The sequence below is a fragment of the Typopeltis vanoorti genome, chromosome 24, assembly GCF_054136105.1.
Source record: "Typopeltis vanoorti isolate ZY-2024b chromosome 24, IOZ_Tvanoo_1.0, whole genome shotgun sequence".
NCBI lineage: Eukaryota > Metazoa > Arthropoda > Arachnida > Uropygi > Thelyphonidae > Typopeltis > Typopeltis vanoorti.
The window spans coordinates 57,033,312-57,055,936 of NC_143572.1; the positions used below are offsets into that span (position 1 = coordinate 57,033,312).

General features: G+C 34.8%; 1 protein-coding gene across 1 annotated transcript in view; it reads left to right on the top strand.

Annotated features, from left to right (window-relative positions):
* Positions 1–22,625, top strand: part of Ziz (dedicator of cytokinesis protein Ziz) — an 826,359-nt gene that overhangs the window by 437,996 nt on the left and 365,738 nt on the right. Inside the window, exon 23 of the mRNA XM_090414187.1 lies at positions 506–565. Coding sequence (XP_090270313.1) covers positions 506–565 — 60 coding nt within the window. The remainder of the gene's footprint in view (positions 1–505; positions 566–22,625) is intronic.

Here is a 22,625-nt window from a genome sequence, read left to right on the forward strand (position 1 = left end):
GACAGTTGTATAAAATAAACTACTTGATAGAATGGCTTGTAATTTCACATGGATGCTTATGATATATGTACCAACTTAGAAAAAAAAAATCTTGCCGACAGTTTTGCCATCTATGGTCAAGGCCGAGAATTTTTCAGACCATCGTAATAGCTATAATTCCACAAATAAAATGTATTTCTATTTATAAAAATAGTAAAAATTGTATATTTTAACAAAAACAGTTTAAATATTCTGCTCTTTTCAGCACTGCTAATTCTAAATTCTTAAAGTTAATATTAAAAAAAATTCCATTAGTAATAAAGAGTCATAAAATTATTTATTGCATGAATTACTGCATGAAAAAGTAAGATTTAAACATATTAATTGAATTTAGTAGCCTGCAGCATGTATGCTAATAGTGGCATGATAAAAAAAAAAAAAAAAAAGGTGGTTACCTGTGAATGTGAATATTAAATTGTTTATTTTAACAACAGTCTATACCAGTATTATGTGATTATGCACACAGGAGGAGATCAGAGTTTCAGTGGGTTCCGAACTTGGCCAAGAGCTGTCCAAATATGTCAAGGTTAGTGGCAATTATTGTCACAGTTCATAATAATTCAGAAGTAAAATATAATTCTAAGTATCACAAATGTATGTTTGGTAAAATTATTATGGAAACTATTTTTTTTCTATCAGTAAAACTGTGAAGAATTTGAGTGCAACTACTAATGTCTTTAATTTAATAAGATTGCATTCTCTAATTATTTATAGTCTTTATTTTACTCTTTATGTGTATATGTATGTTTGGTGTGAGATGCATGTGGTATTCATTTATGGTTTTCCATTAATTTTTAACATTGTTAATGTTTAAAACAAAATGAAAATAAAAATGTACCTGATTTTGCTGCATTCCTTTGAAAAAAAAAAAAAGACCTTTGTAGATAAGGTTTATAAGTTATTTTTAGTACAGTTTATTTTTTTTTCCCTCTTGCTTGTAGGTACATCATGGAATGGCCAAGACATTGAAGGTGCTGGGCATGACTAGAACTTTTATTTGCTTTACTATATCAGATCTTAGTGGTAAAGTTAGGGATTTTATTATAGTTTATTTATGGACAATTTTTTTTTTGTTCTCTTTTTAATTTGTTTTATTTTCAGTTCCTGTATATTGATATTGTTTGTTCACCTAGTTTTTTTTAGAAATTTAGTTATTCAACCATTTTTCATTTGCATATTTCATCCCCCTACTTCTTTCAAATTGCTTCACAAAATGCCTGGTTTTGTTTTGTAGAATGATGCTTTTTTAAGCATGCCCACTATTTTTTTTTCATTTTCTTCAGCATTACTCATGGAATGGCTTTATGTAATTGCATGGCAATGTAAGGATATATTTTGCACTTCTGTGTTAATAAGTTTAGTTTCTAAGATGATTCAGTTTTCTTGTAGACAGAACGAATACTGGTATTTATTCATTTGATACCCCCCCACAGACACATTTTTTTTCCTTCATTTTCTTAGAATATTATTTTATTTATTGAAGTAATAGAATTGACTAAAATACGGTTCCATGAAAATTCATCGAAAAAACAGTTACTCAAAAGACAATTCATCGAGAATGCAATTCATCGAAAAAACAGTTACTCAAAAGACAATTCATCGAGGATGCAATTCATCGAAAAAACAATTCACTGAAAATTTTAGCGAAAATTTCATTAAATTGATCCAGCCGAAGTGGAATTGCTAATATCATTTCGAAACTTTTTTCAAAAATGTTATGATAAAAGTGATCCATTTAGAACAAAAATTGAACCGTGTAGACAGCTTCTTGTACCAACAACTTCTACTAATTCTGCTAAGTCAGAGAGTTATTGTGATGCATAATTTGGACATGTTATTTCTTTGTTGCCCCAAATATAGCTGAACTGAAAACTGGAACGGTTTGACATTTTCTTGTAAAAGTTTCAAATAGCGAATCTGATTCAGATTCGCTATTTGAAACTTTTATTCATCCCATAATAATTGCTGTATTGAAGTCACATATTACTGCTAGTAACAATAATAATAATGGAGCCTGTGTAGCTGGGCTTTTCCTCCTGGAAACAGGCAAATCAGTCCCATGAACAGACATGAAACAGCTATCTGACAAGAAAGACAATAAGAAACCATATTGTTCTATAATTATTCCCAATTAAAGTAGCAAATGCTTTCTCACTCTGCACGGTTCAGTATTTGTTCTAAATGGATCACTTTTATCATAACATTTTCGAAAAGTTAAAATTTTCGGTGAATTGTTTTTTCTATGAATTGCATTTTCACACGAATTGTCATTTGATGAATTGTTCATTCGATTAATTGCCTTTTCAATGAACTCTCTGGATACCAAAAATACTTATGGTCATAGTATCTACAGGATGTGTAACATTAATATATCACATTATGGGACAGGGGAAACGAACAAGAAAACAGCTGATTCTTCATTATATGAAACAGCATTTTTGTGAATAATAATTTCATGGGCATTTCTATATTTGCTATTGAATTTTCATTGTAACATTTTGGGATTTCATTTAATGTCAGCTATCTAATTGGATTGGATTTCCAATCACAAATAGTAAACTCTTTGTTTATTAGAAGTATAATGTGGTTGCCAGTCCAATAATTAACAAAATATGAATGACAATTAATTGCAAATGTTTCTCAAAATAACTCTTTACATCTTCTCCATCCATATAATACATATGCAGGTATGCGCGCATGATAAGAATTTTTACAGTTTTCCCCTATGCTCTTGCATATCAAATGTCAGGATAATAAACAGTATTCAATTATCAGATGAATACTGTTTATTACAAAAAATACATTGCAAATCATTGTGTTTTTTAAAGGCTTATTTGACAACATTCTCAGATTCCCCCCCCCCCCCACTTCAAGTGAGATAAGTCCATTTTAGAACAGATGCCATTGCTAGACATGAAACTGTGATTTTCTAGTGTGGTAGTTTGGTTATGTGTGGATATGGGGAAAGAGAAAGGATAACAATAGTTCTGAGTTGAATCCAATACAGTCTTGTAATATGCAGTTAGAGATTATTAAAATTAAAGATATTGTAATGTGGAATTGAATGCCATTTGTATAGAATAAAATGAATAGTTGAATTATTGAGTGATCACTTTGAAAGAATTTTTAATCTGGTTGGATATCATACAATAAGGGAGGTGTTAAAGCATCTATCACTTCCTTTCATAAGGAAGGTGATAGAACTCAAGCATCAAACTGTTGGCCTATTTGTGTATTAGATGTTCAGGTTAAGGTGTTGGAGAAGCTGGTGAGAGCTACGTTCCAGATTTGGGTTGACAACGATGGTATTATCTTTGATGGATAGCATGGATTTGCTAAAGGGAGTCATGTTTTAGTAATCTCCTTACTTATTACAATCTATTTACTTATTCCACATGATAAGCTGATAATCAAACTAGAGCGGATGGGGGTTGGATATTAGATTTGTGCATTGGATTGGAGACTGGCTATCTGATAGGTATCAGCGATTTGTGTATGGGGAACAATATCCCTGAAGAGGAAAGTCACTAGTGGTGTGCCTCAGGAGTCTGCTTTAGGGTCACTGCTGTTTAACCTGTATGTTAATGATATTGATGAAGATTTGGATGGGTATATTCAGTTGTTTGCAGATGATGCAAAGGTTTTAAAATTTGGGAAACAAAGATGGGATGCAGAATTTATGCTTGATGGGGATATATTGTTGAAGGTGGAGGAAATAAGAGATCTTGGGGTGATATGTATAAGGATCTGAAATTTTGAGGATGCATTGCCAAAATCGCGGAGGACTCTGATTTGTAGAAGTAGGGAGATTCTTGTTCCATTGTATAAGGCTTTGATTAGGCCACACATGGACTGTTGTACCTAGATTTGGTCACCTGGATTTCAAAAGAATGAAGAGATGTCCAGAGACAAAAGAATGAAGAGAGGTCCAGAGACGACTTACTAAGGTAGTTTCTGATCTCTGGAATGTCGAATATGTGGAAACATTGAGAAGATGCAATTTACAGAGTCTAGTGGGTAGGAGGAAGAGGGGTGATATGATAGAGACCTACATGTTGGTAAGGGGTTTTTATAGAATCAGTGTTGAATAGGTTTTACAGAAAAGTGGGAAATCAAGACCCAGAGGTCATTCTTGGAAGCTGTATAAGCAGGGTGTGTGTAGGGGAGTGAGAATCAAGTTATTTTCATGCAGAGTTGTGACTGATTGGAATGCCTTGCCTGAGAGGGTGGTGTCTGCAGAGAATTTGGATGTGTTTAAGGTGCAGTATGATGAGTTATGTGTAAAAAAAGGACAAAAGGACCTCATTAATGAGTCTTTGACTCCATGTGGTCTTAGGATAATAATCATAATAATAATAACTAATGTGATATGGACCAATGTGAAAGTAAGGTAGATGAACTGGAGGTATTTAGGATATTATGAAATTTCATTGTGAATATAGCCATAGATTGCATGGGATATCAGCTGGCGAGTAACCAAGAAAATTTATGGAATAACTATTTCTGACTTATGATGGATATTGTGTGAATAATAGTTAGTGTGGGCCTTTAACAATGAGTTTGTCCACTTCATTAAGAATAATTATTCTTGGGATCATTTCAGCATTACAGGAGATGATGCATTCATTGTAATAAATATGTAATCTTATCGTTGATCTCTGACATGACTATCTGTGAATAATATTTGAATCGAATTTTTGTGAGCAGATGTATTTATTATTGACTAGAGAGGTGCTAGCAAAAAGGCATAATTCAATCTCTCTCTCTCTCTTCCACCCCTTCCTCATATTCACTTATCTTTCTAGTTGTATTCCCTATGAAGCATGTTATCATTGGCAAAATTTTTTTTTAATAGTATAAGGGAAAAATCTGGAACTGTTAGTGATAAAAATTCTTGACTTGACTTTTTCTTCAATGAAAAAGAAATTTGAATGTGAATAACAGTAATGAAAAGAATTGTGAATTCTTTATAGCAACCAATTTTTCATAATATATATTATGAAAAAATTATATAAGGTAGGTCACTATCATAGACTTAGAAACCCCTGGCAGCAGTACAATGGATGAAAGAATTTGAAGGAAGAAGCGTCATTAGTGCATGAGAAATACTTAAGAAAAGATTGTTGACAGTAATGACAAATTTCATATCTTGAGTGAAAAAGATAAAGCAATTTGGAGGTCAATGGATGACAAAAGGAATAAAAAGGGAATTGCAGAAGAAAAATAGATTATGGAAGGTGCATAAAGAGAGAGAGATAGAGAACAGTTGCATGAGGAATATTAGGCTCAGGCTAGGAAAGTGACCGGTATTGTAAGGAGTGAAAAATTAGAATATGATAGGAGAATATGCTGGCACTACAATCCAAGGAAAATCCCAAGGAGATTTTTTCGCTATATGGCAATAGGAGGAAAATGATAGTGGATGGATTATCTTGCTGAGTGGAGATGGGAGTTGAGTGACCAAAGCAGATGACATAGTTGAGCTATTTAATGATCACTTTATCATCCTGGTGCTACAGGCCTTATTCCTAGGAGGATAATGAGTGTGAAAGTGAAGGAAGAGGACATATTCAAAATACTGAGTATGCTAAATGTTAATAAGGCAGGGAGGGGGGCTAGATGAAATTTCACCATGTGTTTTAAGGGAATATGCTGTGGAACTGACTATGCCATTAATTTGGCTGTTTAATAAAAGTCTTGCAATGGGGCATAAGGGAATGGAGATACCAAAGTATAGGCCTGTTTGTATTTCTTCTGTAGTTGTTAAGATTTTAGAGAAATTGGTAATAACTTGTATATAGAATTGGGCAGATGAGGGTAATATTATTTATGTAGACCTGCATGGATATGTTAAAGGAAACTCTGTAGTAGTAATCTGGTTACTTTTTACAATAGTTACAAGAGTAGTGGATGAGAGTAAGGCCATATGCTAACATTTTTTATTTATTTATTTATTTCTGAGGCATTTGACAGGGTGCCACATGACAAGTTGATTTTTAAGTTGCATTATTGGGTTTGGATATCAGGTTAGTGGATTGGATTGGTGCTTGACTCTCCGACAGATATCACAGTTGTATACAACTGGGGAGCAGTATCAGAGAGTGGGAAGGTTACAAGTGGAGTGAGGTTCCACAGGATTCAGTCCTGGAACCATTGTTGTTCAGTTCTTATGTTAGTGATATTGTCACAGGATTATGGGGAGATGTTCAGATGTTTGCAAATGATGTGAAGCTAGGGAGGGTTATTAGAATAGTGCTGTTGTTTTGGCTCTTCAAGAGGATTTGAATCAGCTGGAAGGGTGGATAAATGCATGGGGATGTCAATTTAATTCAATTAAATTTAAGGTTTTAAAATTTGAGATCCATAGATGGAATGCTTCATATTCACTTGGTGGAGTTATACTGGAAAAATTGCAGGAAGCAAGGGATCTTGGGGGTGATTGTGAATAGAGCTTTGAAGTTCTGAAGATATATTATAAAGGTTGTGAAGACATCACAGAGAATTGCAGCAATGTTGAGGAGAACATCAACCACAAGATAAAAGTGTGCTGATCTCATCGTATAAAGCTTTGATCAGACCACATCTGGATTTTTGTGCTCAGATCTAGTCTTGCAGAAAAATGATAAAATTCTTTTGGGTTGCCTTTATCCTGGGCTGCCAATATCTTTTCATACTGCAACTTAGCTTTCTGTGCAATTCTCGTAACTTCTAGCCTGATCTTTATATATTTCATAACAACTCCTCTCACAAGTGAAATCGATATGCAATTTTATTAAGCAAGCTATGAATAGCTTGCTTAATAAAATTGCATATCTATTTCACTTTCATCCTATTTGTTCTTTGAACTCTAGAGACACATTCAGATACACTTATCATTTAAGCATTTTATTCAAAGTTTCCCATTCTTTGCTGATATCCTTCCCATTCAACAACTTATACCATGGAACTAAATATAGCATTCTCCTGAGTTTGTCATTATTATTATTATTATTATTCAGGCCTCCATGTAGTCAAAAGACTCATCGTGGGAGGTCCTTCCTAAGAAACACAAAGTCTATCAAGACTCATCGAGGGGAGGGGTCCCCCCTTGAGAAACACAAAGTCTATCATACTACTCCTTAAACTCATTGACCGTTCTCGCTCTCACCACTCCATTAGGCAATGCATTCCATGGTTCAACCACCCTCCATGAAAAGAAACCACTCCTCACCCTCTTGCTCACGGTTTCCTTTCGTTTCTTCCAGGGATGGCCTCTTGTCATCACTCCTTCTGACTGTTCAATCAAGCGAAAGAACTCCACAGTAACCAACTTTCAACCACCTTTCAACAGTTTAAAAGTCTCAATCATATCATCTCTCCTTCTTCTATCCACCAAACTCTGCAGTTCATATTCCCTCAGCCGATCCTCATAACTAACATGGTACAGTCCTGAAACCATCTTTGTTATCCACTTTTACCCTTTTCACAATTAATTTATCCCCTTCAAATCCTGGGGACCAAATCTGAGAACAATAGTCTAAGTGTGGTCTGATCAGAGACTTATACAACAGAATGATAACCCTTTTATCTCTGCAGGTCAGTGTCCTTCTCATTATTGCAGCAATCCTCTGTGTTACCTTCACCACTTTTGCAATATGGCTCCTTAATTTCAGGTTTCTATCAATCATCGACCCCAGATCTCTTGTCTCCCCTACTTCCTCCAGTATAACTCCTGCCATAGAGTATGCAGTGTCCCATCGATGTTTCCGAAACCTCAAGACCTTACATTTTGCTGCATTAAACTGATACCCCAATTCATTTGCCCACATATCTAGCTTATTCAAATCCTCTTGCAGGGCTACCACATCTGTACTATTACTAATAATCCTTCCCAGCTTCGCATCATCTGCAAACAACTGAATATCCCCTTGCAATCCACTGACAATGTCATTGATATAAAGGTTAAACAATATAGGTTCCAATACTGAGCCTTGTGGGACCCCACTTGTAACGCACTGCCTCCTTGAAACTGTCCAACCATACACAACTCTCTGATACCTATCGGACAGCCAATCCTGAATCCAGTTGACCAGTCTGACATCCAGATCCTTGTGGTGCAACTTAAATATCAGCTTATCATGTGGTACCCTGTCAAGTGCTTTTGCTAAGTCCAAGAAAATGGCAGTATATGCCTTTCCATCATCTACTGCTCTTGTAACTTTATTATAAAAGGCTAGCATTTTGCTAAAACAAGAGTGTTCCTTCACAAATCCATGTTGACTCTCACGGATAACACCACCCTCATCTGCCCAATGCTGTATACGGTCCCTCACTACTTTCTCCAAGATCTTAACAACTACTGATGACACACAAACTGGCCTATAATTAGACACTTCCAGTCTGTTACCACCCTTATGCAATGGCACTATCTTACCTTCCTTCCATTCCATGGGCACCTTTCCTGCAGCCAAACTTTCATTGAAAATCCAGGTCAAAGGCACTGTCAGTTCTTTAGCACATTATCTCAAAACTCGTGGTGAAATACCATCCAGTCCCACAGCTTTACTGACATCCAGAGTACTCAGTATTTGAAACACACTCTCCTCCTGTACCTCTAAACCTCAAACCTGCCCTATCCCTCTAGTATTAAAACTGACTCCTCCAGGATGAAATACTCGAATGAAGTGTTCATTGAACAATTCCACTATGTCCTCTGCATCAGTCACTCTATTCCCATTTTTCTCCCGCAGTATGTCATAATTTCCAGATTTGTAGTTTAGCATATAACCTGTCCTGATTGGAACATCCATATAGTTGGCCACTTCTCAGGTCAGAATAGCATGATCACTGGTGGCAAAACAGTCTCATCCTTAACTGAGATACCTTTTGATGCTATGATCAAATCTCTTTGTCCTCAAGTTGCTTCTTTCAAATGCTTCATGAGAAAGTTGTTGTGCAACAGCCTAATAAATTCTCTTTTGTTCTTATTGTGAGTTTTCTTTGCTACTCAATCAATATTTGGATAATTTGGTGATGCATTTCTTCATTCCCAGCAATTGAACCTCCAGATCTGTAAGAACTTTTATCCTGTTAGTCTCCAGTTCACACCATATAGGCTCAAATGCTTTACAAGACATTATTACTGCTATTGCTTTCACATGTTTCTCTCCTAACTGGACTCAAGTTATCTGATATCATTAGTAGTACTCCCTCTGCTCTTCTATTATTCCTAAAAATATTGTATCTTTTACACTCAATTCCAGTTATGAGCCACATCCATGAGCCTGTGTAGCTCAGTGGATGTGCCATTTGCCAACCACGGCGCTTGGCCGCACGAAGGAAGACTTGGTTTCGAGTCTAGTCGGCAACTAGAGGAAATTTTTCTAAGCCTTTTTTCGACCGGTTCCCGAGTTAGTCGATCTCTGGCACGGGCAAGCAGGTTTTTCCTCCCGGAAACTCGGGTTTTTCGTCCTGTAAACTCAAGAAAATCGACCGTAGAACCCACATTATTTCAGACATTAAATATATTGTGTTAGGGTTAGGGACCACGAAATGGTGGCACATTTGAGCCGTCTCTCTTCACTGAGTACTGCTTAATTAGTGATACCCTTGGGCCATCTATCTCTGATTGGTACCAGTGGAGATTGAACTGCCCTTTCAGTCTCCAAAAGTTAGATAGGGCTAAATGGCCTCGCCTACTCCCCGTATATGGGAATAAAAAGGTGTTAGCTGATTTTTTTTTTTTTTTTTTTTTTTTTTTTTTTTCCAGTTATGACATCTGACTCAGAGAGCAAGGTTTCACTAATGCCAACAATTCTAGGTATTTACAAGGTATTCACTAATAAACTGAACAACTTTGTTTCTAATGCTCCTGACATTTGTGTATAGGTAACTTGTTATGTCACCTCCTCACTCTTTCTTATACTTAAATCTACAGTCTGGTTGTCCCAGTTCGGTAAATCCCCCCCTCCCCACACTTACACTCAAAATGCCCAAACCCACCAAAGTGTAATTCATCCATTTAGCAGATTCATAATCATGTTCATTGACATTTATATTACTATTATGTCTACAAATCCTAGCTGCACTTACATCCTCAGCATCTCCTCCAAGATGATCTACCAAATTTGCATATAATAGTTCATATTTGACCTGATTTGTACAGTGGTAAAATCACTTTATTGTCCATACTTTTTATTGTCCTTATGACAGAAGTAGTGTGCTGTATAATCTTTGAATTTTAACTTGCTATTGACCATTATTCCCAAGACCACAAATCTCATCCGTCTCCTGCCTCACAGTTTCACCAATGTATTACACTGGCTTACACTTTTGTGTAAGTCAGTGTAATACATTGGTGAAACTTTTATTCTTAATACGTATTAAGAATAAAATGGAAATCCCACTCACTTGTCTAAGCCAGAAGATCTGTTTAAATCTTGAAAAGACTTGATTCACTTCTATATCATGCATTCTCTTTCTCTCTCTTTCTTCACTCTCCATGTTTTCTTTGTATATATTCATGTTACCAAAGAGCTAGTTGCTGTGTAAAGTCTCATATTTCTTTTTATTGTTATTCTTTCAATATGTAGGCTGCTTACAGTTTTGTCTTAGATGATAAAGTAGAATTAAATGGATAATGTTTAGAAAATTTTTCAGAGCATTTGTTACCAGCAGATCGATGAAGAATGCTGTTGATGATCTAAGCATATCCCAGTTAGTATTTCAGTGATCTTTACAATATCCTGGTATACTTCATTTATAGATGTGTACTTTATTTTCTTGTGAGAAATCAAACTACTTCCTATTTGTGTACACATGCTTGTGCAAAAGCTTATGCTTAACTGTAATTTATATATTTGATTCTGTACTTCTGTAATATTCTGGGAGGGGAACCTCCCCTATTATTTAATCATGTATGAGTAAAGATTATAATATGAAAAATAAGTGAACTGCACATCCCTCCCTCATCGCATTCAATGTCACAGCACAGCATTAGCACTGTTTGTTTAACACAGCATGGCAGACTGCATGAAATAATTTAAATTTGCCACTTGATTTGCTTTATATAAATTTGTGTTTTTATGTTACTCCCTTACTTGAAGCATTTTTTATTTTAATTTTTTGAGACAGATTATTAAACTTAGGAAGTTTGTTTTTCACATCTCGATTAAATAATTATAAACAAGTGTATCTGTTCAGTAGTAATTTGCAATGCATAACTGTTAAAACTGTTCAACTTCATTTATTATCATATTATAGATAAATTACTGATGGTTTGAAAGAAAAAAAATTAATTTAATATACCAAAATATACAATTTATGGTGTACTGCAGACAGTGAAATGTCTAAAATTGTTGTTGGATCATGTAGGATTGTGTAGTGTAGAATGGCTTCTTGTAATGAGTCCTGAGATTTCATGGAATATTGTGTATTAATAGTGTTTTATGAAAGAATAATGTCCAATAAATTGGCAACCATCCTTAAATGTTAGTTATGTGATAACATTTTTATTATTGCTACAATAATAATGAAGCCTTCCTGAGACAGAAACTATAATGGTAAAGAAAGGTTTATTTAGCTGATCAGGAAACTACTGTAACACATCCAATATAACATAAGAGCTATATAGGAAATAAGATTGGTGGCAGTTATGAACTTCAGTTTTGTGTCATTTAGAATTTATTTTTTGCATGGCATGAGCTAATAAGCAACTTACTAATTTTTCCTCTATTAAGAACAGCTTAGCAGTGCACTACTGTGCTGCATACATATAAATGTTTAAAATTATTCCTGATTATACTGTACTTTTTTTTGTAATCATGGTAATATAATTTCTTATTCTTAGTATAAGTTATAACTTATAATGTACAGTTTTATGGTATCTTGTATACAGTGTTGAAGTTTATTTTTTTTTAAATACAAAGTGAATTTTTAAATTATATTTCTTTTCATTGTGTATAGTATGTGGGATTTAGTTTAGTGTCTATTTCACCTCCCCATCTCCCACTACTCTTAAGAATAGTGTGTCACCTCCCCTCCTCTCCTGGATCAGTACATTAAAATAATAACTTGGCGCTGCTGTTTTGGTAGATTTCATCATTATATTGATTTTTATTACAGGTTTGAAAGCATATTGCTAGTAATAGTAAAAAAAAAAAAAATTTACAAAAGTATACCCTACAGATCCCACTTTAAGAAAATCCTGTATGAGCCAGTGATATATATAATACTGTTCTCTTAATTGGATACAGAGGTATAAAATAAACTGACACGTGGGAGGTGGAGGGAGCTCCATATTAATTCTTGCTCAAGAAACAAAGACATCTCATCAATTTCATCAATAAATTTCATAAATCTAGTATGTTTTGAAACTATTTCAAATAATCAGCAAAAAAACAAATGAAATCTCAAGTGAAAGAATGCTGATCAAACCTTAGAAATCTAACATTTAAATGGATATATGTTCTGCATGCTCACTTTTCTTTTTATCTAATAACTAGTCTTTAGCATGCTAAAATAGTTCAGAAAATGAGATTCCAGTGCAGAATATTTGAATCTTGTTTTCAAGATATTGCAGCTTTGTCTGGAGCAAACAAAATGATTTTATTATATATATATATATATATATATATATATGAATAAGCTTTAATGACTGATATCGGTATCAGTCATTAAAGCTTATTCATAATATTCCAACCAAGTAAAAATGAATTCTGAAAAAAAAAATATATATATATATATATTGAGTTTACCATAATATATAAAACGTGTAAAATAATATATAACAATATACATAAATATAATAACGTATATGACATAATGCATATTGTGTTGTATAATATGCAGTATAACATGCTGAGCACTTCCGCATTACATTACTTGATTATTTAACAAAAAATCAGCAACCTAATTTTAATCTCAGAGAAAAGTTTTATGCTATTTTTAGGTGATGGCACTACTATTTTTGAATTCTTATTTCTTTGTTTGTTAAAACTGTTGACCTAATATATATTAGTCATTATCACTGATAAACATCCATTTAATAAAAATATTATCTATTGTTGTTTACTATTACTTTATATAAACATACAGTGTGAAGGTATTCAGCATCAATATGCATCTAGCCAAGTTTATTTTAATTTGAGTTTTTATGTCTATTGTCTAACATTAACACAAAACCTTGCCTTTCAGGGAGTGATGTGTGGTGCTGTTGATTGATTAACTGTTCATTACATTTGGTGTAAAAATTAAAGTGATAAACTAAAAGAATAATAATTGATCTGGGTGGCAGAGCAGATAGAATCTCTGCTTGCCGATCAAAAAAATAAAAAAATAAAAATAAAAAATACAAAATTATGGATTTGAATCTATAATTTAATGGATTCAAACCATAATTTGGTTAATGAATATTGTTTATTAACCAAAGCAGAGTGATTACTCTGCAAGCCTGAATTGAGCTTGCACCTTCTACATACAACTGTGAAGCCTTTTTTTTTTTTTTTTTTTCCAAAGAATTAAACTGTTTATTATTATCTTCAAAGCTCCATAGAGTCAGTGTTAGGTACCATCATGGGAAGTACCTCTTTCCTACATGCAGCTCATCACACCATACAAACACCATACTCTCAGGTAATTCATATAATCATTCACCACTTTCCATGCAAAAAACTGCTTCTCACTCCTTTTCTCACATCCTCCTTATAAAGCTTCCAGGAATGAACTCTTTTTCTTCCCCTCCCCTATCTCCTATCATTCTGTGAAAACATTTTCAGCATTAATCAACATTCAACCCCATTCCTTTTTTTTTGTCTACACACACATTCACTTTGTTTTTAAGCATCTACCTTTCTCTTGCTGTATCTTCAGTCATAGTCATTTGCATCTGGATTCTTTCTAGTATCTCTTCATCCTTTCGAAAACCAGGTGACCAAATCTGTGGACCACTATGCAGAAGTAAGGAGATTATGGTTCCATTATATAAGGTGTTGATTAGGCTACAAATGAAACCATAATCTACTTGCTTTTACTTAGTCATTCTCCTCTGCATCATTGCCAGAATTCTGTGTTGTCCTCATAATTTTAGCAGAATGTCCTCCAAGTTTTAGATCTCTATCCACCACATTGCCAGACTCCTATTTCCCCCACCTCCTCCAATATAACAGCACTAAGTGCATACTCTACATCCCATCTTTGTTTTGTAAAATCTTACATTTTGCAGCATTGAACTAGAAACCCCACTCCTATGCCAAGTCTGTTCCAGCTCTTTTGTAAAGCCACATCTGCTGTACTCCACATAATGTTGTTATCCAACTTTGCATCATCTGCAAACAACTGACTGTTCCCATTCAAACCTTCCCCAGTATCATTATCATATAGGTTAAAAAAGCAATGGTCCTAAAACAGACATTTGAACCATACCACTAGTAACTTTACTCCTCTGAGATATTGCTTTCCCATACACAACTTGATGATACTTCTCAGACAGCCAATCTTCAATTTAATGTATTAGTTTAATATCCAACTCCATCCACTCTAGTTTGACTATCAACTTATCATGTGGCAGTTTATCAAAAGCCATTGCAAAATCTACGTATACTACTGTGTAACAGTCTCCCTTGTCCAATGCACCTATCACCTTATTGTAATAAGTAAGCAGATTACTAAAACATGATCTTCCTTTAGCAAGTTCATGCTGTCTATCAAAGATAATACCACTGTTGTCAACCCAATTCTGGATCCTAATTCTCACCTCATGGTTGGATGAGGATTATCATCCTCTTCCAACCATGAGGTGAGAATCACATCTCACTTATCCAACAATTTTGGGGTGAACAAACTCAATGTAACAGTTTTGTTCTCCTTCTTTTGTTCTGGTGCTTCTAACATTTGCATAAAAACATAACATTTAATTTCTGGATTTATAACGTTTCGCTTGATATACCACTTATTATATTTGTCTTCTCCATGCTTTACTTTAGCCATTCCTCTTTCTCATTACCCATCCCAGTATCCTCTCCATATCCAGCTGCTTTTGTACATCCCAGGTCACCCCATTCCTTTTTTTGTTTACACACACATTCACTTTGTTTTTAAGCATCGACCTTTCTCTTGCTGTATCTTCTCCCCCCCCTCCATTTCCCTTTCTCTCTTGCACACTTATTCTCTCATTCTTCACACTAATGCTACCCACTTTTCATTCATAACTACTCCCTCAATCCTTCCTTTGTTATTGTCTGCTCTTCTATATCACTTCATATTTGCTCAGATCCATTATTTGCACTCCTTTCCCTTCCAACAGCAGCCTCTCCAGACAACTCACACTGATACCATTTCATCCCATCTTGTTCAAATTATACGTTCTGTATTGAAAAATTTGTATACCTTTGACTTACGTAAATTATTAATTTCAAGATTATATTAAGCATTTGAGAAATACTGTAATCTGTCATTTGTCTGACATTCAGATAAATGAACCTTCAATTAATTGACCTATGAATGGATTAATGTGTCATCTGACTTCTTGTTCTGCACCATGTAATTGTAACTTCAAGTATCTGACTACTCGATTATCCAACTGGCAAGTTTGCTCTACTGCTAAGGGTTGATAATTGAAATAATACTGTACAATGAATTATGCATGGGGTTAGTTCTTATCTCATCCATTGGAAAGTCCATGTAGAATCATCCTTGAGTCAAAAAAACCTGGGTTTAAATTTCATATTTGATTGATGGAGGGGAAACCATTATAAGGACTTTTAAGCTGAAATGTGAGTTAGCTGTCTTATACAAAAGTGGTAGGGTTTTTCATTCCAGAAAACTATTACAGAATATATCCTGTAATGATTAAATTTATGCTAAGAAATTAATTATTTTTGATATATTTTATTTTATTTTTGTCGAGGATATTAAATAAAACCTGCATGCTGAATGTATTCAGTTAAAAATAGATTTGAGTAATAAGAAGCACTTGTTTAATTCATTTCATACACAAAAAAGAAAAAAAAAACTAATAAGTTTACATCTCAGAGATAATTGATTACTGTTATGTGGCCTAGTTGTTAACTTTTATATGAATTAACTTGACTAATTTAATCTAGGTAATTTTAGCGACCTGAATAATTAATTATCAACATTAATTAATGACAAGTGCATTGGTCAATGCTATGGAAAACTTTGCAAGCTGAATCAATATGAGTCAATTAATATCATTTTTCTGATACCATTTAAAACATATAATTTCAATAATTAAAGGACATGCTCACTGAACTTAAATGAGATCTAAACATAATTTTATTTTTTGTCTAAATAAAATAAATTATTTTATTCAACAAGTTAACCAAGTATTCATATATAAAACATATACTATTATTTCCCTGTAATGGTGACATATGATAATTTTTTCAGATTTCATAAATAATTGGGAAATGGAATTTTTTTTGTCCACAGCAACTTGTGAAATAAAGTGGAAAATAACATCATCTTATTTTGCTGAATAAAGCAAAAGTCCAAGATCATAGATTCATAAAAGACTAAGTCCAAGGAACATCTATGATGTCAGTTGTTGAGTGGATGTTGTTCCTTGCTCTGAAATCAACAGATTGTGGATTTAAAACTCGTTATGATGCAGATGTTAAAGTGTTTAGTTGGTAGACAACTTTAATACCCAATGTGAGACTGCTAGCATACTTACTGGAGGTTTGAATTATATAATCCATAGTCCACCTACCATACCAAATGTGCTATAAGTTACCAGGCTTTATTATTATTAGCACCAGACCTCCAATGAGTCAAAAGACTCATCTCATCATGGGAGGACCCCCTCTGTCAAGCACAAAGTTCATCAAATGCCTGAAATTCATTCGATGTTTCTACATTCACCACAGTATCAGGCAATGTATTCCATTTACCATCTGCTCTCCTTTCAAAGAACATACTCCTCATCCCTTGCTCACACTCTCTTTATACAGTTTCAGGAATGATTGCTTTTTCTATCTTGTCTCCTGCCATTCTGTGACACCAACATAAGCCTAGTCACAGCTTATACCCCCCCCCCTCCCATTATATGTCTCGATCATATTCCCCTTACTCTTCCTGCTATTTGTTGGGACTGCAAATGACACTCTCCCAGTCTGTCCTCATCACACATTCCACAGACCAGAAACTACCTTAGTCAATTTTTTCTCACTTTTCCATCATATATTCTTCCCCAGGGCTGCCTCAGTGTACAGGTTGTGCCCCACACAAAGGCGCCTTATCAGGAAGGAAGCTATTTCATTTAACATTTAATTTTGATTTGCAAAATCTATTTTATGGGGGTGCTGAAATAAAATTTGAACAAAGGTGTCTTGTCCACGGGGTAGCCTTGTTCATCCCTATGAAAACCAAGCAACCATGTGCTCAGTAATCCATGATCGCCATGGATTACTGATTTTCATCATTGCCTTAATCCAGTGTGATGATTTCACAAGTGAGTGGTGTGACCCCTAAAGTTCAGGTCCCTGTCTCCCACCACTCCTAGATTTCTCATTTCCTTCACTCCCTTCAAAAATGTTTCCATAAATTTTATACTTGCATCCCATGCTTTGCCAACCAAATCTTAAGTCTTTATACTTTGTGACATCGAATTGATAACTCCAACTTGCCCACTTAGAATCTGTTCAAACACTCCTGTGTGTCCAGTACTCATCATTGTCTAATTTTTCTTTATCAGTAAACAGTTGCATATCTCCAGTTAACCCAATTTAATATGAGTATATGTGGAATGACAAGGCTGGTGATTTATGAAAAGCTCAGGAGACAGTTTGGAAGTGTAGCATGGAATGAGAATTTGACTGGAAAGGAGAGCAATGCTGCTTGTGTGATATTCATGAGCCGTCTAGTAGAAGCAATGTCTAAATGGATTCCAAGGGTCAGAAGGTTAAATAATGTAGGTGTAAAATGGATGGATGAAGAGATTAAGCATGCAATACAGAGAAAAAGGCATTATGGAGGCAACATAAGAGAAGTGATAATAGTAAATTCTATGATGATTACAAAGAACAAGCAAGGAGAGCAAAAGTGAAGTGTGAGCAGCAGTTAGCTAATGAAGCCAAAAAAAAAAAAAAAAAAAAAAAAGAATCCTAGGGAGTTCTTTCAATATGTAGCTAGCAAAAATAAGAACGATTATGGATGGATGACATTGATTGGAGAAAATGGTATAAGAACAAATGCTGCAGAGGATATAGTTGAGATATTTAATGAACAGTTTATAAAGGTCTTTCATTCTTGTAAATGGGACATCATGGAGAGTTTGAGAGCAGTCGATGATGAGGAAGAGAGACTGACTACGTGAGCAAGTGGCATATGGGGAATTGAGCAAACTTGATGTTAATAAGGCTGTAGGACTTGATAATATATCACCACATATTTTGAAGGAATGTGTCAGGGAGTTAGCATCTGCCTTGACATATTTGTTTAATATGAGTCTTACACTGGATCAAGTTCCAGAGGAGTGGAAGGAAGTCAAGATCGTGCTGCTTCATAAGGGAGCGGACAGAACTCAAGCATCAAATTATAGCCTGTCTGTGTGTCAGTTGTGTTGGAGAGGCTAGTGAGAAATAGGATCCAGAATTGGGTTGACAACAGTGGTATTATATTTGATGGACAGCATGAATTTGCTAAAGGGAGGTCATGTTCTAGTAATCTACTTACTTATTACAATAAGGTGATGGCTTCATTGCACAAAGGGAATGAATACACAGTAGTATACTTAGATTTTGCAAAGGCTTTTGATAGATTACCACATAAGTTGATAATCACACTAGAGCGGATGGGATTTGGATATTAGACTAGTGCATTAGATTGGAGCTTGGCTCCCCCCATATACAACTTGCTGATAGGTATCGGCAAGTTGTGTATGGGGAGCAATATCCCAGAACAGGAAAGTCACCAGTAGTGTCCCTCATGGGTTTGTTTGAGAGCCATTGCAGTTTAAATATGTTGAGATGAACTATGAGGAGTAGAACTGATATGGTAGCCTAGACTGAGTGAATGGGCACAGATGTGTGGATGCCAGTTCAATGTTGTGAAATATAATGTTTTAAAATGGGATGTAGAATTTATGCTTGTTGTGGGATATATTGTTGGAGGTGGAAGAAATAAGAGATCTTGTGGGGTGATGATGGATAAGGATCTAAAATTTAGATCCAAAATTGTGAGGACAACACAACAAATTCTGGGAATGACGCAGAGGACACTTGCTTGTAGAAGTAAGGAGATTCTTCTTCCATTGTAAGGCCTTGATTAGGCTACATATGGACTACTGTGCACAGATTTGGTCACCTGGTTTTCAAAGGTGATTGACTAAGGTAGTTTCTGATATCTGGAAGGAGGAAAAGGGGTGATATGATAAAGATGTACTAGTTGGTAATGGGTTGTTGTAGGATCAATGTTGAAGAGGTTTTTCATAAAATGGTGGGAGATCATCCCTGGAAGCTGTATAAGGAGGGTGTGAACATGGGAGTGAGGAGCAGGTTTTGTATATGCAGAGTGTGAATGATTGGAATGTGTTGTCTGAGAATTTGAATGTGTGGTCTAATGTGTTAAAACTAAGAACTTTTATTGTTAAAAGACCATAAGATTTAATGATTACAAATACAAAGAGCCAACAAGTTTCGCTAGCCACTGTCTAGCATTTTCAAGGCTGTACTGGTGTGAAAACAAATGCATCAAGTTACATGAAAACATACACTTTAGTAACTGCTAGGCTGTTACATTTGATAATTCGTGTTTGATGGCATGCATGCGTTCAAATGCTTCAGTCAGAATCTGGTACATGACCACGTGTTGTGTAGTTTTTCGCATATTGTAGTTCTGTTGAGCTGAGAGAATTGATGAGATATTTCCATGTCTTTAAGAATAGCACCATGATTTCTATTTAAATTATTGCCTGTGCGTAGCACCACTGCTACTTCTTTGAAAGTTCTCTGTCTGCAGTCATTCTCGCTGTAAGGCATAGAACTGTTTTTTCAATCTGTAACGTGATTTGATGTTGAGAAATGATTAGCTAAACCAGATGTGATGATTCTATTGTGATTGACATCTCCCACATGTTCCTTCTGTCTTATTTCAAAACTTCTAGAGGGCTGTCCAATGTAAGAAAGGCCACACATGCATGGAATTTCATATACTCCAGGAAATTTGAAGAAAGATGCCTCATCTTTGGGTGATCTTAAGACTTGTCTGATCGTGGTAGTTGATTTAAAAATTACTCTGATGTTATGAGCTTTTAACATTCTCGCCAATTTTGTGGATACTGAATTAATATATGGAATGACAGCTGTGGACATATATTGGAACTCTGTTCCACATTGTTGGGGGTTGTCTTTAAAATGCAATTTGTTTAAAATGTTAGATTAATTGATTAATTCAGTATCCACAAAATTGGCGGGAATGTTAAAAGCTCATAACATCAGAGTAGTTTTTAAACCAACACGATCAGACAAGTCTTAAGATCACCCAAAGATGAGGTACCTTTCTTCAAATTTCCTGGAGTATATGAAATTCCATGCACGTGTGGCCTTTCTTACATTGGACAGACCTCTAGAAGTTTTGAAATAAGGCAGAAGGAACATGTGGAGGATGTCAATCACAATAGAATCATCACATCTGGTTTAGCTCATCATTTCTCAACATCAAATCATGTTATAGATTGGAAAAACAGTTCTATGCCTTACAGCTAGAATGACTGCAGACAGAGAACCTTCAAAGAAGCAGCAATGGTGCTACACACAGGCAATAATTTAAATAGAAATCATGGTGCTATTCTTAAAGACATGGAAATATCTCATCAATTCTTTCAGCTCAACAGAACTACAATATGCGAAAAATTATACAACACGTGGTCATGTACCGGATTCTGACTGAAGCATTCGAATGCATGCATGCCATCAAACATGAATTATCAAATGTAACGGCCTAGCAGTTACTAAAGTGTATGTTTTCATGTAACTTGATGCATTTGTTTTCACACCACTAAAGCCTTGAAAATGCTAGACAGTGGCTAATTTGAATTTGTTTAAAGCTAGGTATGATGAGTTGTGTGCATGACAGAGGGACCTCCTAGATGAGTCTTGGCTCCATGGGATCTTAGCATAATAATAATATATCATTAATGTAGCTGTGACATTCTGACTTTTGTATCATATCTCTCATCAGCTGCAACTCAGACTGGCTTATAGTTCTAAGATTCAGTCTCATTACCTTCTTCATGAAGTGTAACAATTTTGTTCTAGTTCCACTTTTGGAACTTAACTTGTTGCAAGGAATCTTGTTAAACAGGTATGCCTAAGGTGCTATTAAAGCCTTGGAACATTTTCTTAAGACTTACAGTGATACGTCATCAAGTCCCTATTGCCTTATTCACATCAAGTTTACTTTTTCCTCATATATCTCTTTAATTGTTTAAACATCTGTCAGTTCTCTCCACACTATAACTTTTGACAATATCACCCTTTAGGATGAAACCTGATCAATTACTGACTGGATTTCGCCTACACCCTCTGCAACATTTACCAATTTGCAATTTTTATCCATTAATATCATGTTATCATAACCTTTCATCTATTTGCTATATATCAAAAGAATGCTCTAGGGTTTTTCTTAGCTTTATTGACTAATTTTTTTCCATGTTACACTTTTGCTGACCTTGACAACTGAACCACCTTACTGTTCTTTGTACTCTTGATGAAACTGATTATTTCCAGTATTTTACTTGTGCTTCTTCTTCTTCTTCCTCTTCCAGACTTCATGTCTCTGAATTCTTCATTTTGCCACCTACCTTATTCAGTCTTTCAACCTGCCTCTGGAATACAGTCACACATTAGTATTGTTAAGTAGCTCTTAATCAGTGCTCAAGCAGCCTTTATCTCCTTTTCACTTAAATTCTCATAGCTCACCATAAATATTTTTCTTATTTAGTTAGTTGTAAACCAACAGTTGTTGGTTCTAAATTGACATAATTATTTCCATAAAACTTTCACATATGCTGAATAATACATATTATATATTATAATAATGCATTATTATAATATGAATATTATAATAATGCCGGCTGGTTGGCCAAGTAGTTAGCGTATCTGCTCTCTAGCCAAAAGGCTGTGGGTTCAAATCCTGCCATGGGCATGGATGTTTACAATTGTCTGTGAAAAATAGTAGTGGTGTTGGCGATGGTGTAGATGATGATGGTAGTTGCAGTTTGTTGTGGTTGGCAGACTGAGTGGGTAGGGTAGATGCCCTCCCTCAATGAGCCTTTGGACTCTTTGGAAGTGTCGCATAATAATAATATTGGTAAAGCAGTTATAATCTAAAAAAAAAACAATTATTAATTAAATTAATAAATTAAAGACTTAATTCGGTATGTTAGTCAAGTAAATAATTTTAATGTCCGACTAGTTTCACTGACTAATATCTGTCAGCATTTTTAGGGATACACTGGTAAGCAATGGAAAGTAACAAAAACTAGGAAACTATCTGACAATTCTAAAAATTATATAGTTATCACTGTGCTTGAGATATTTATTGTAATTTTCATGAAAGTTCATTTCTTTTTGGTTGAATGATCTGAT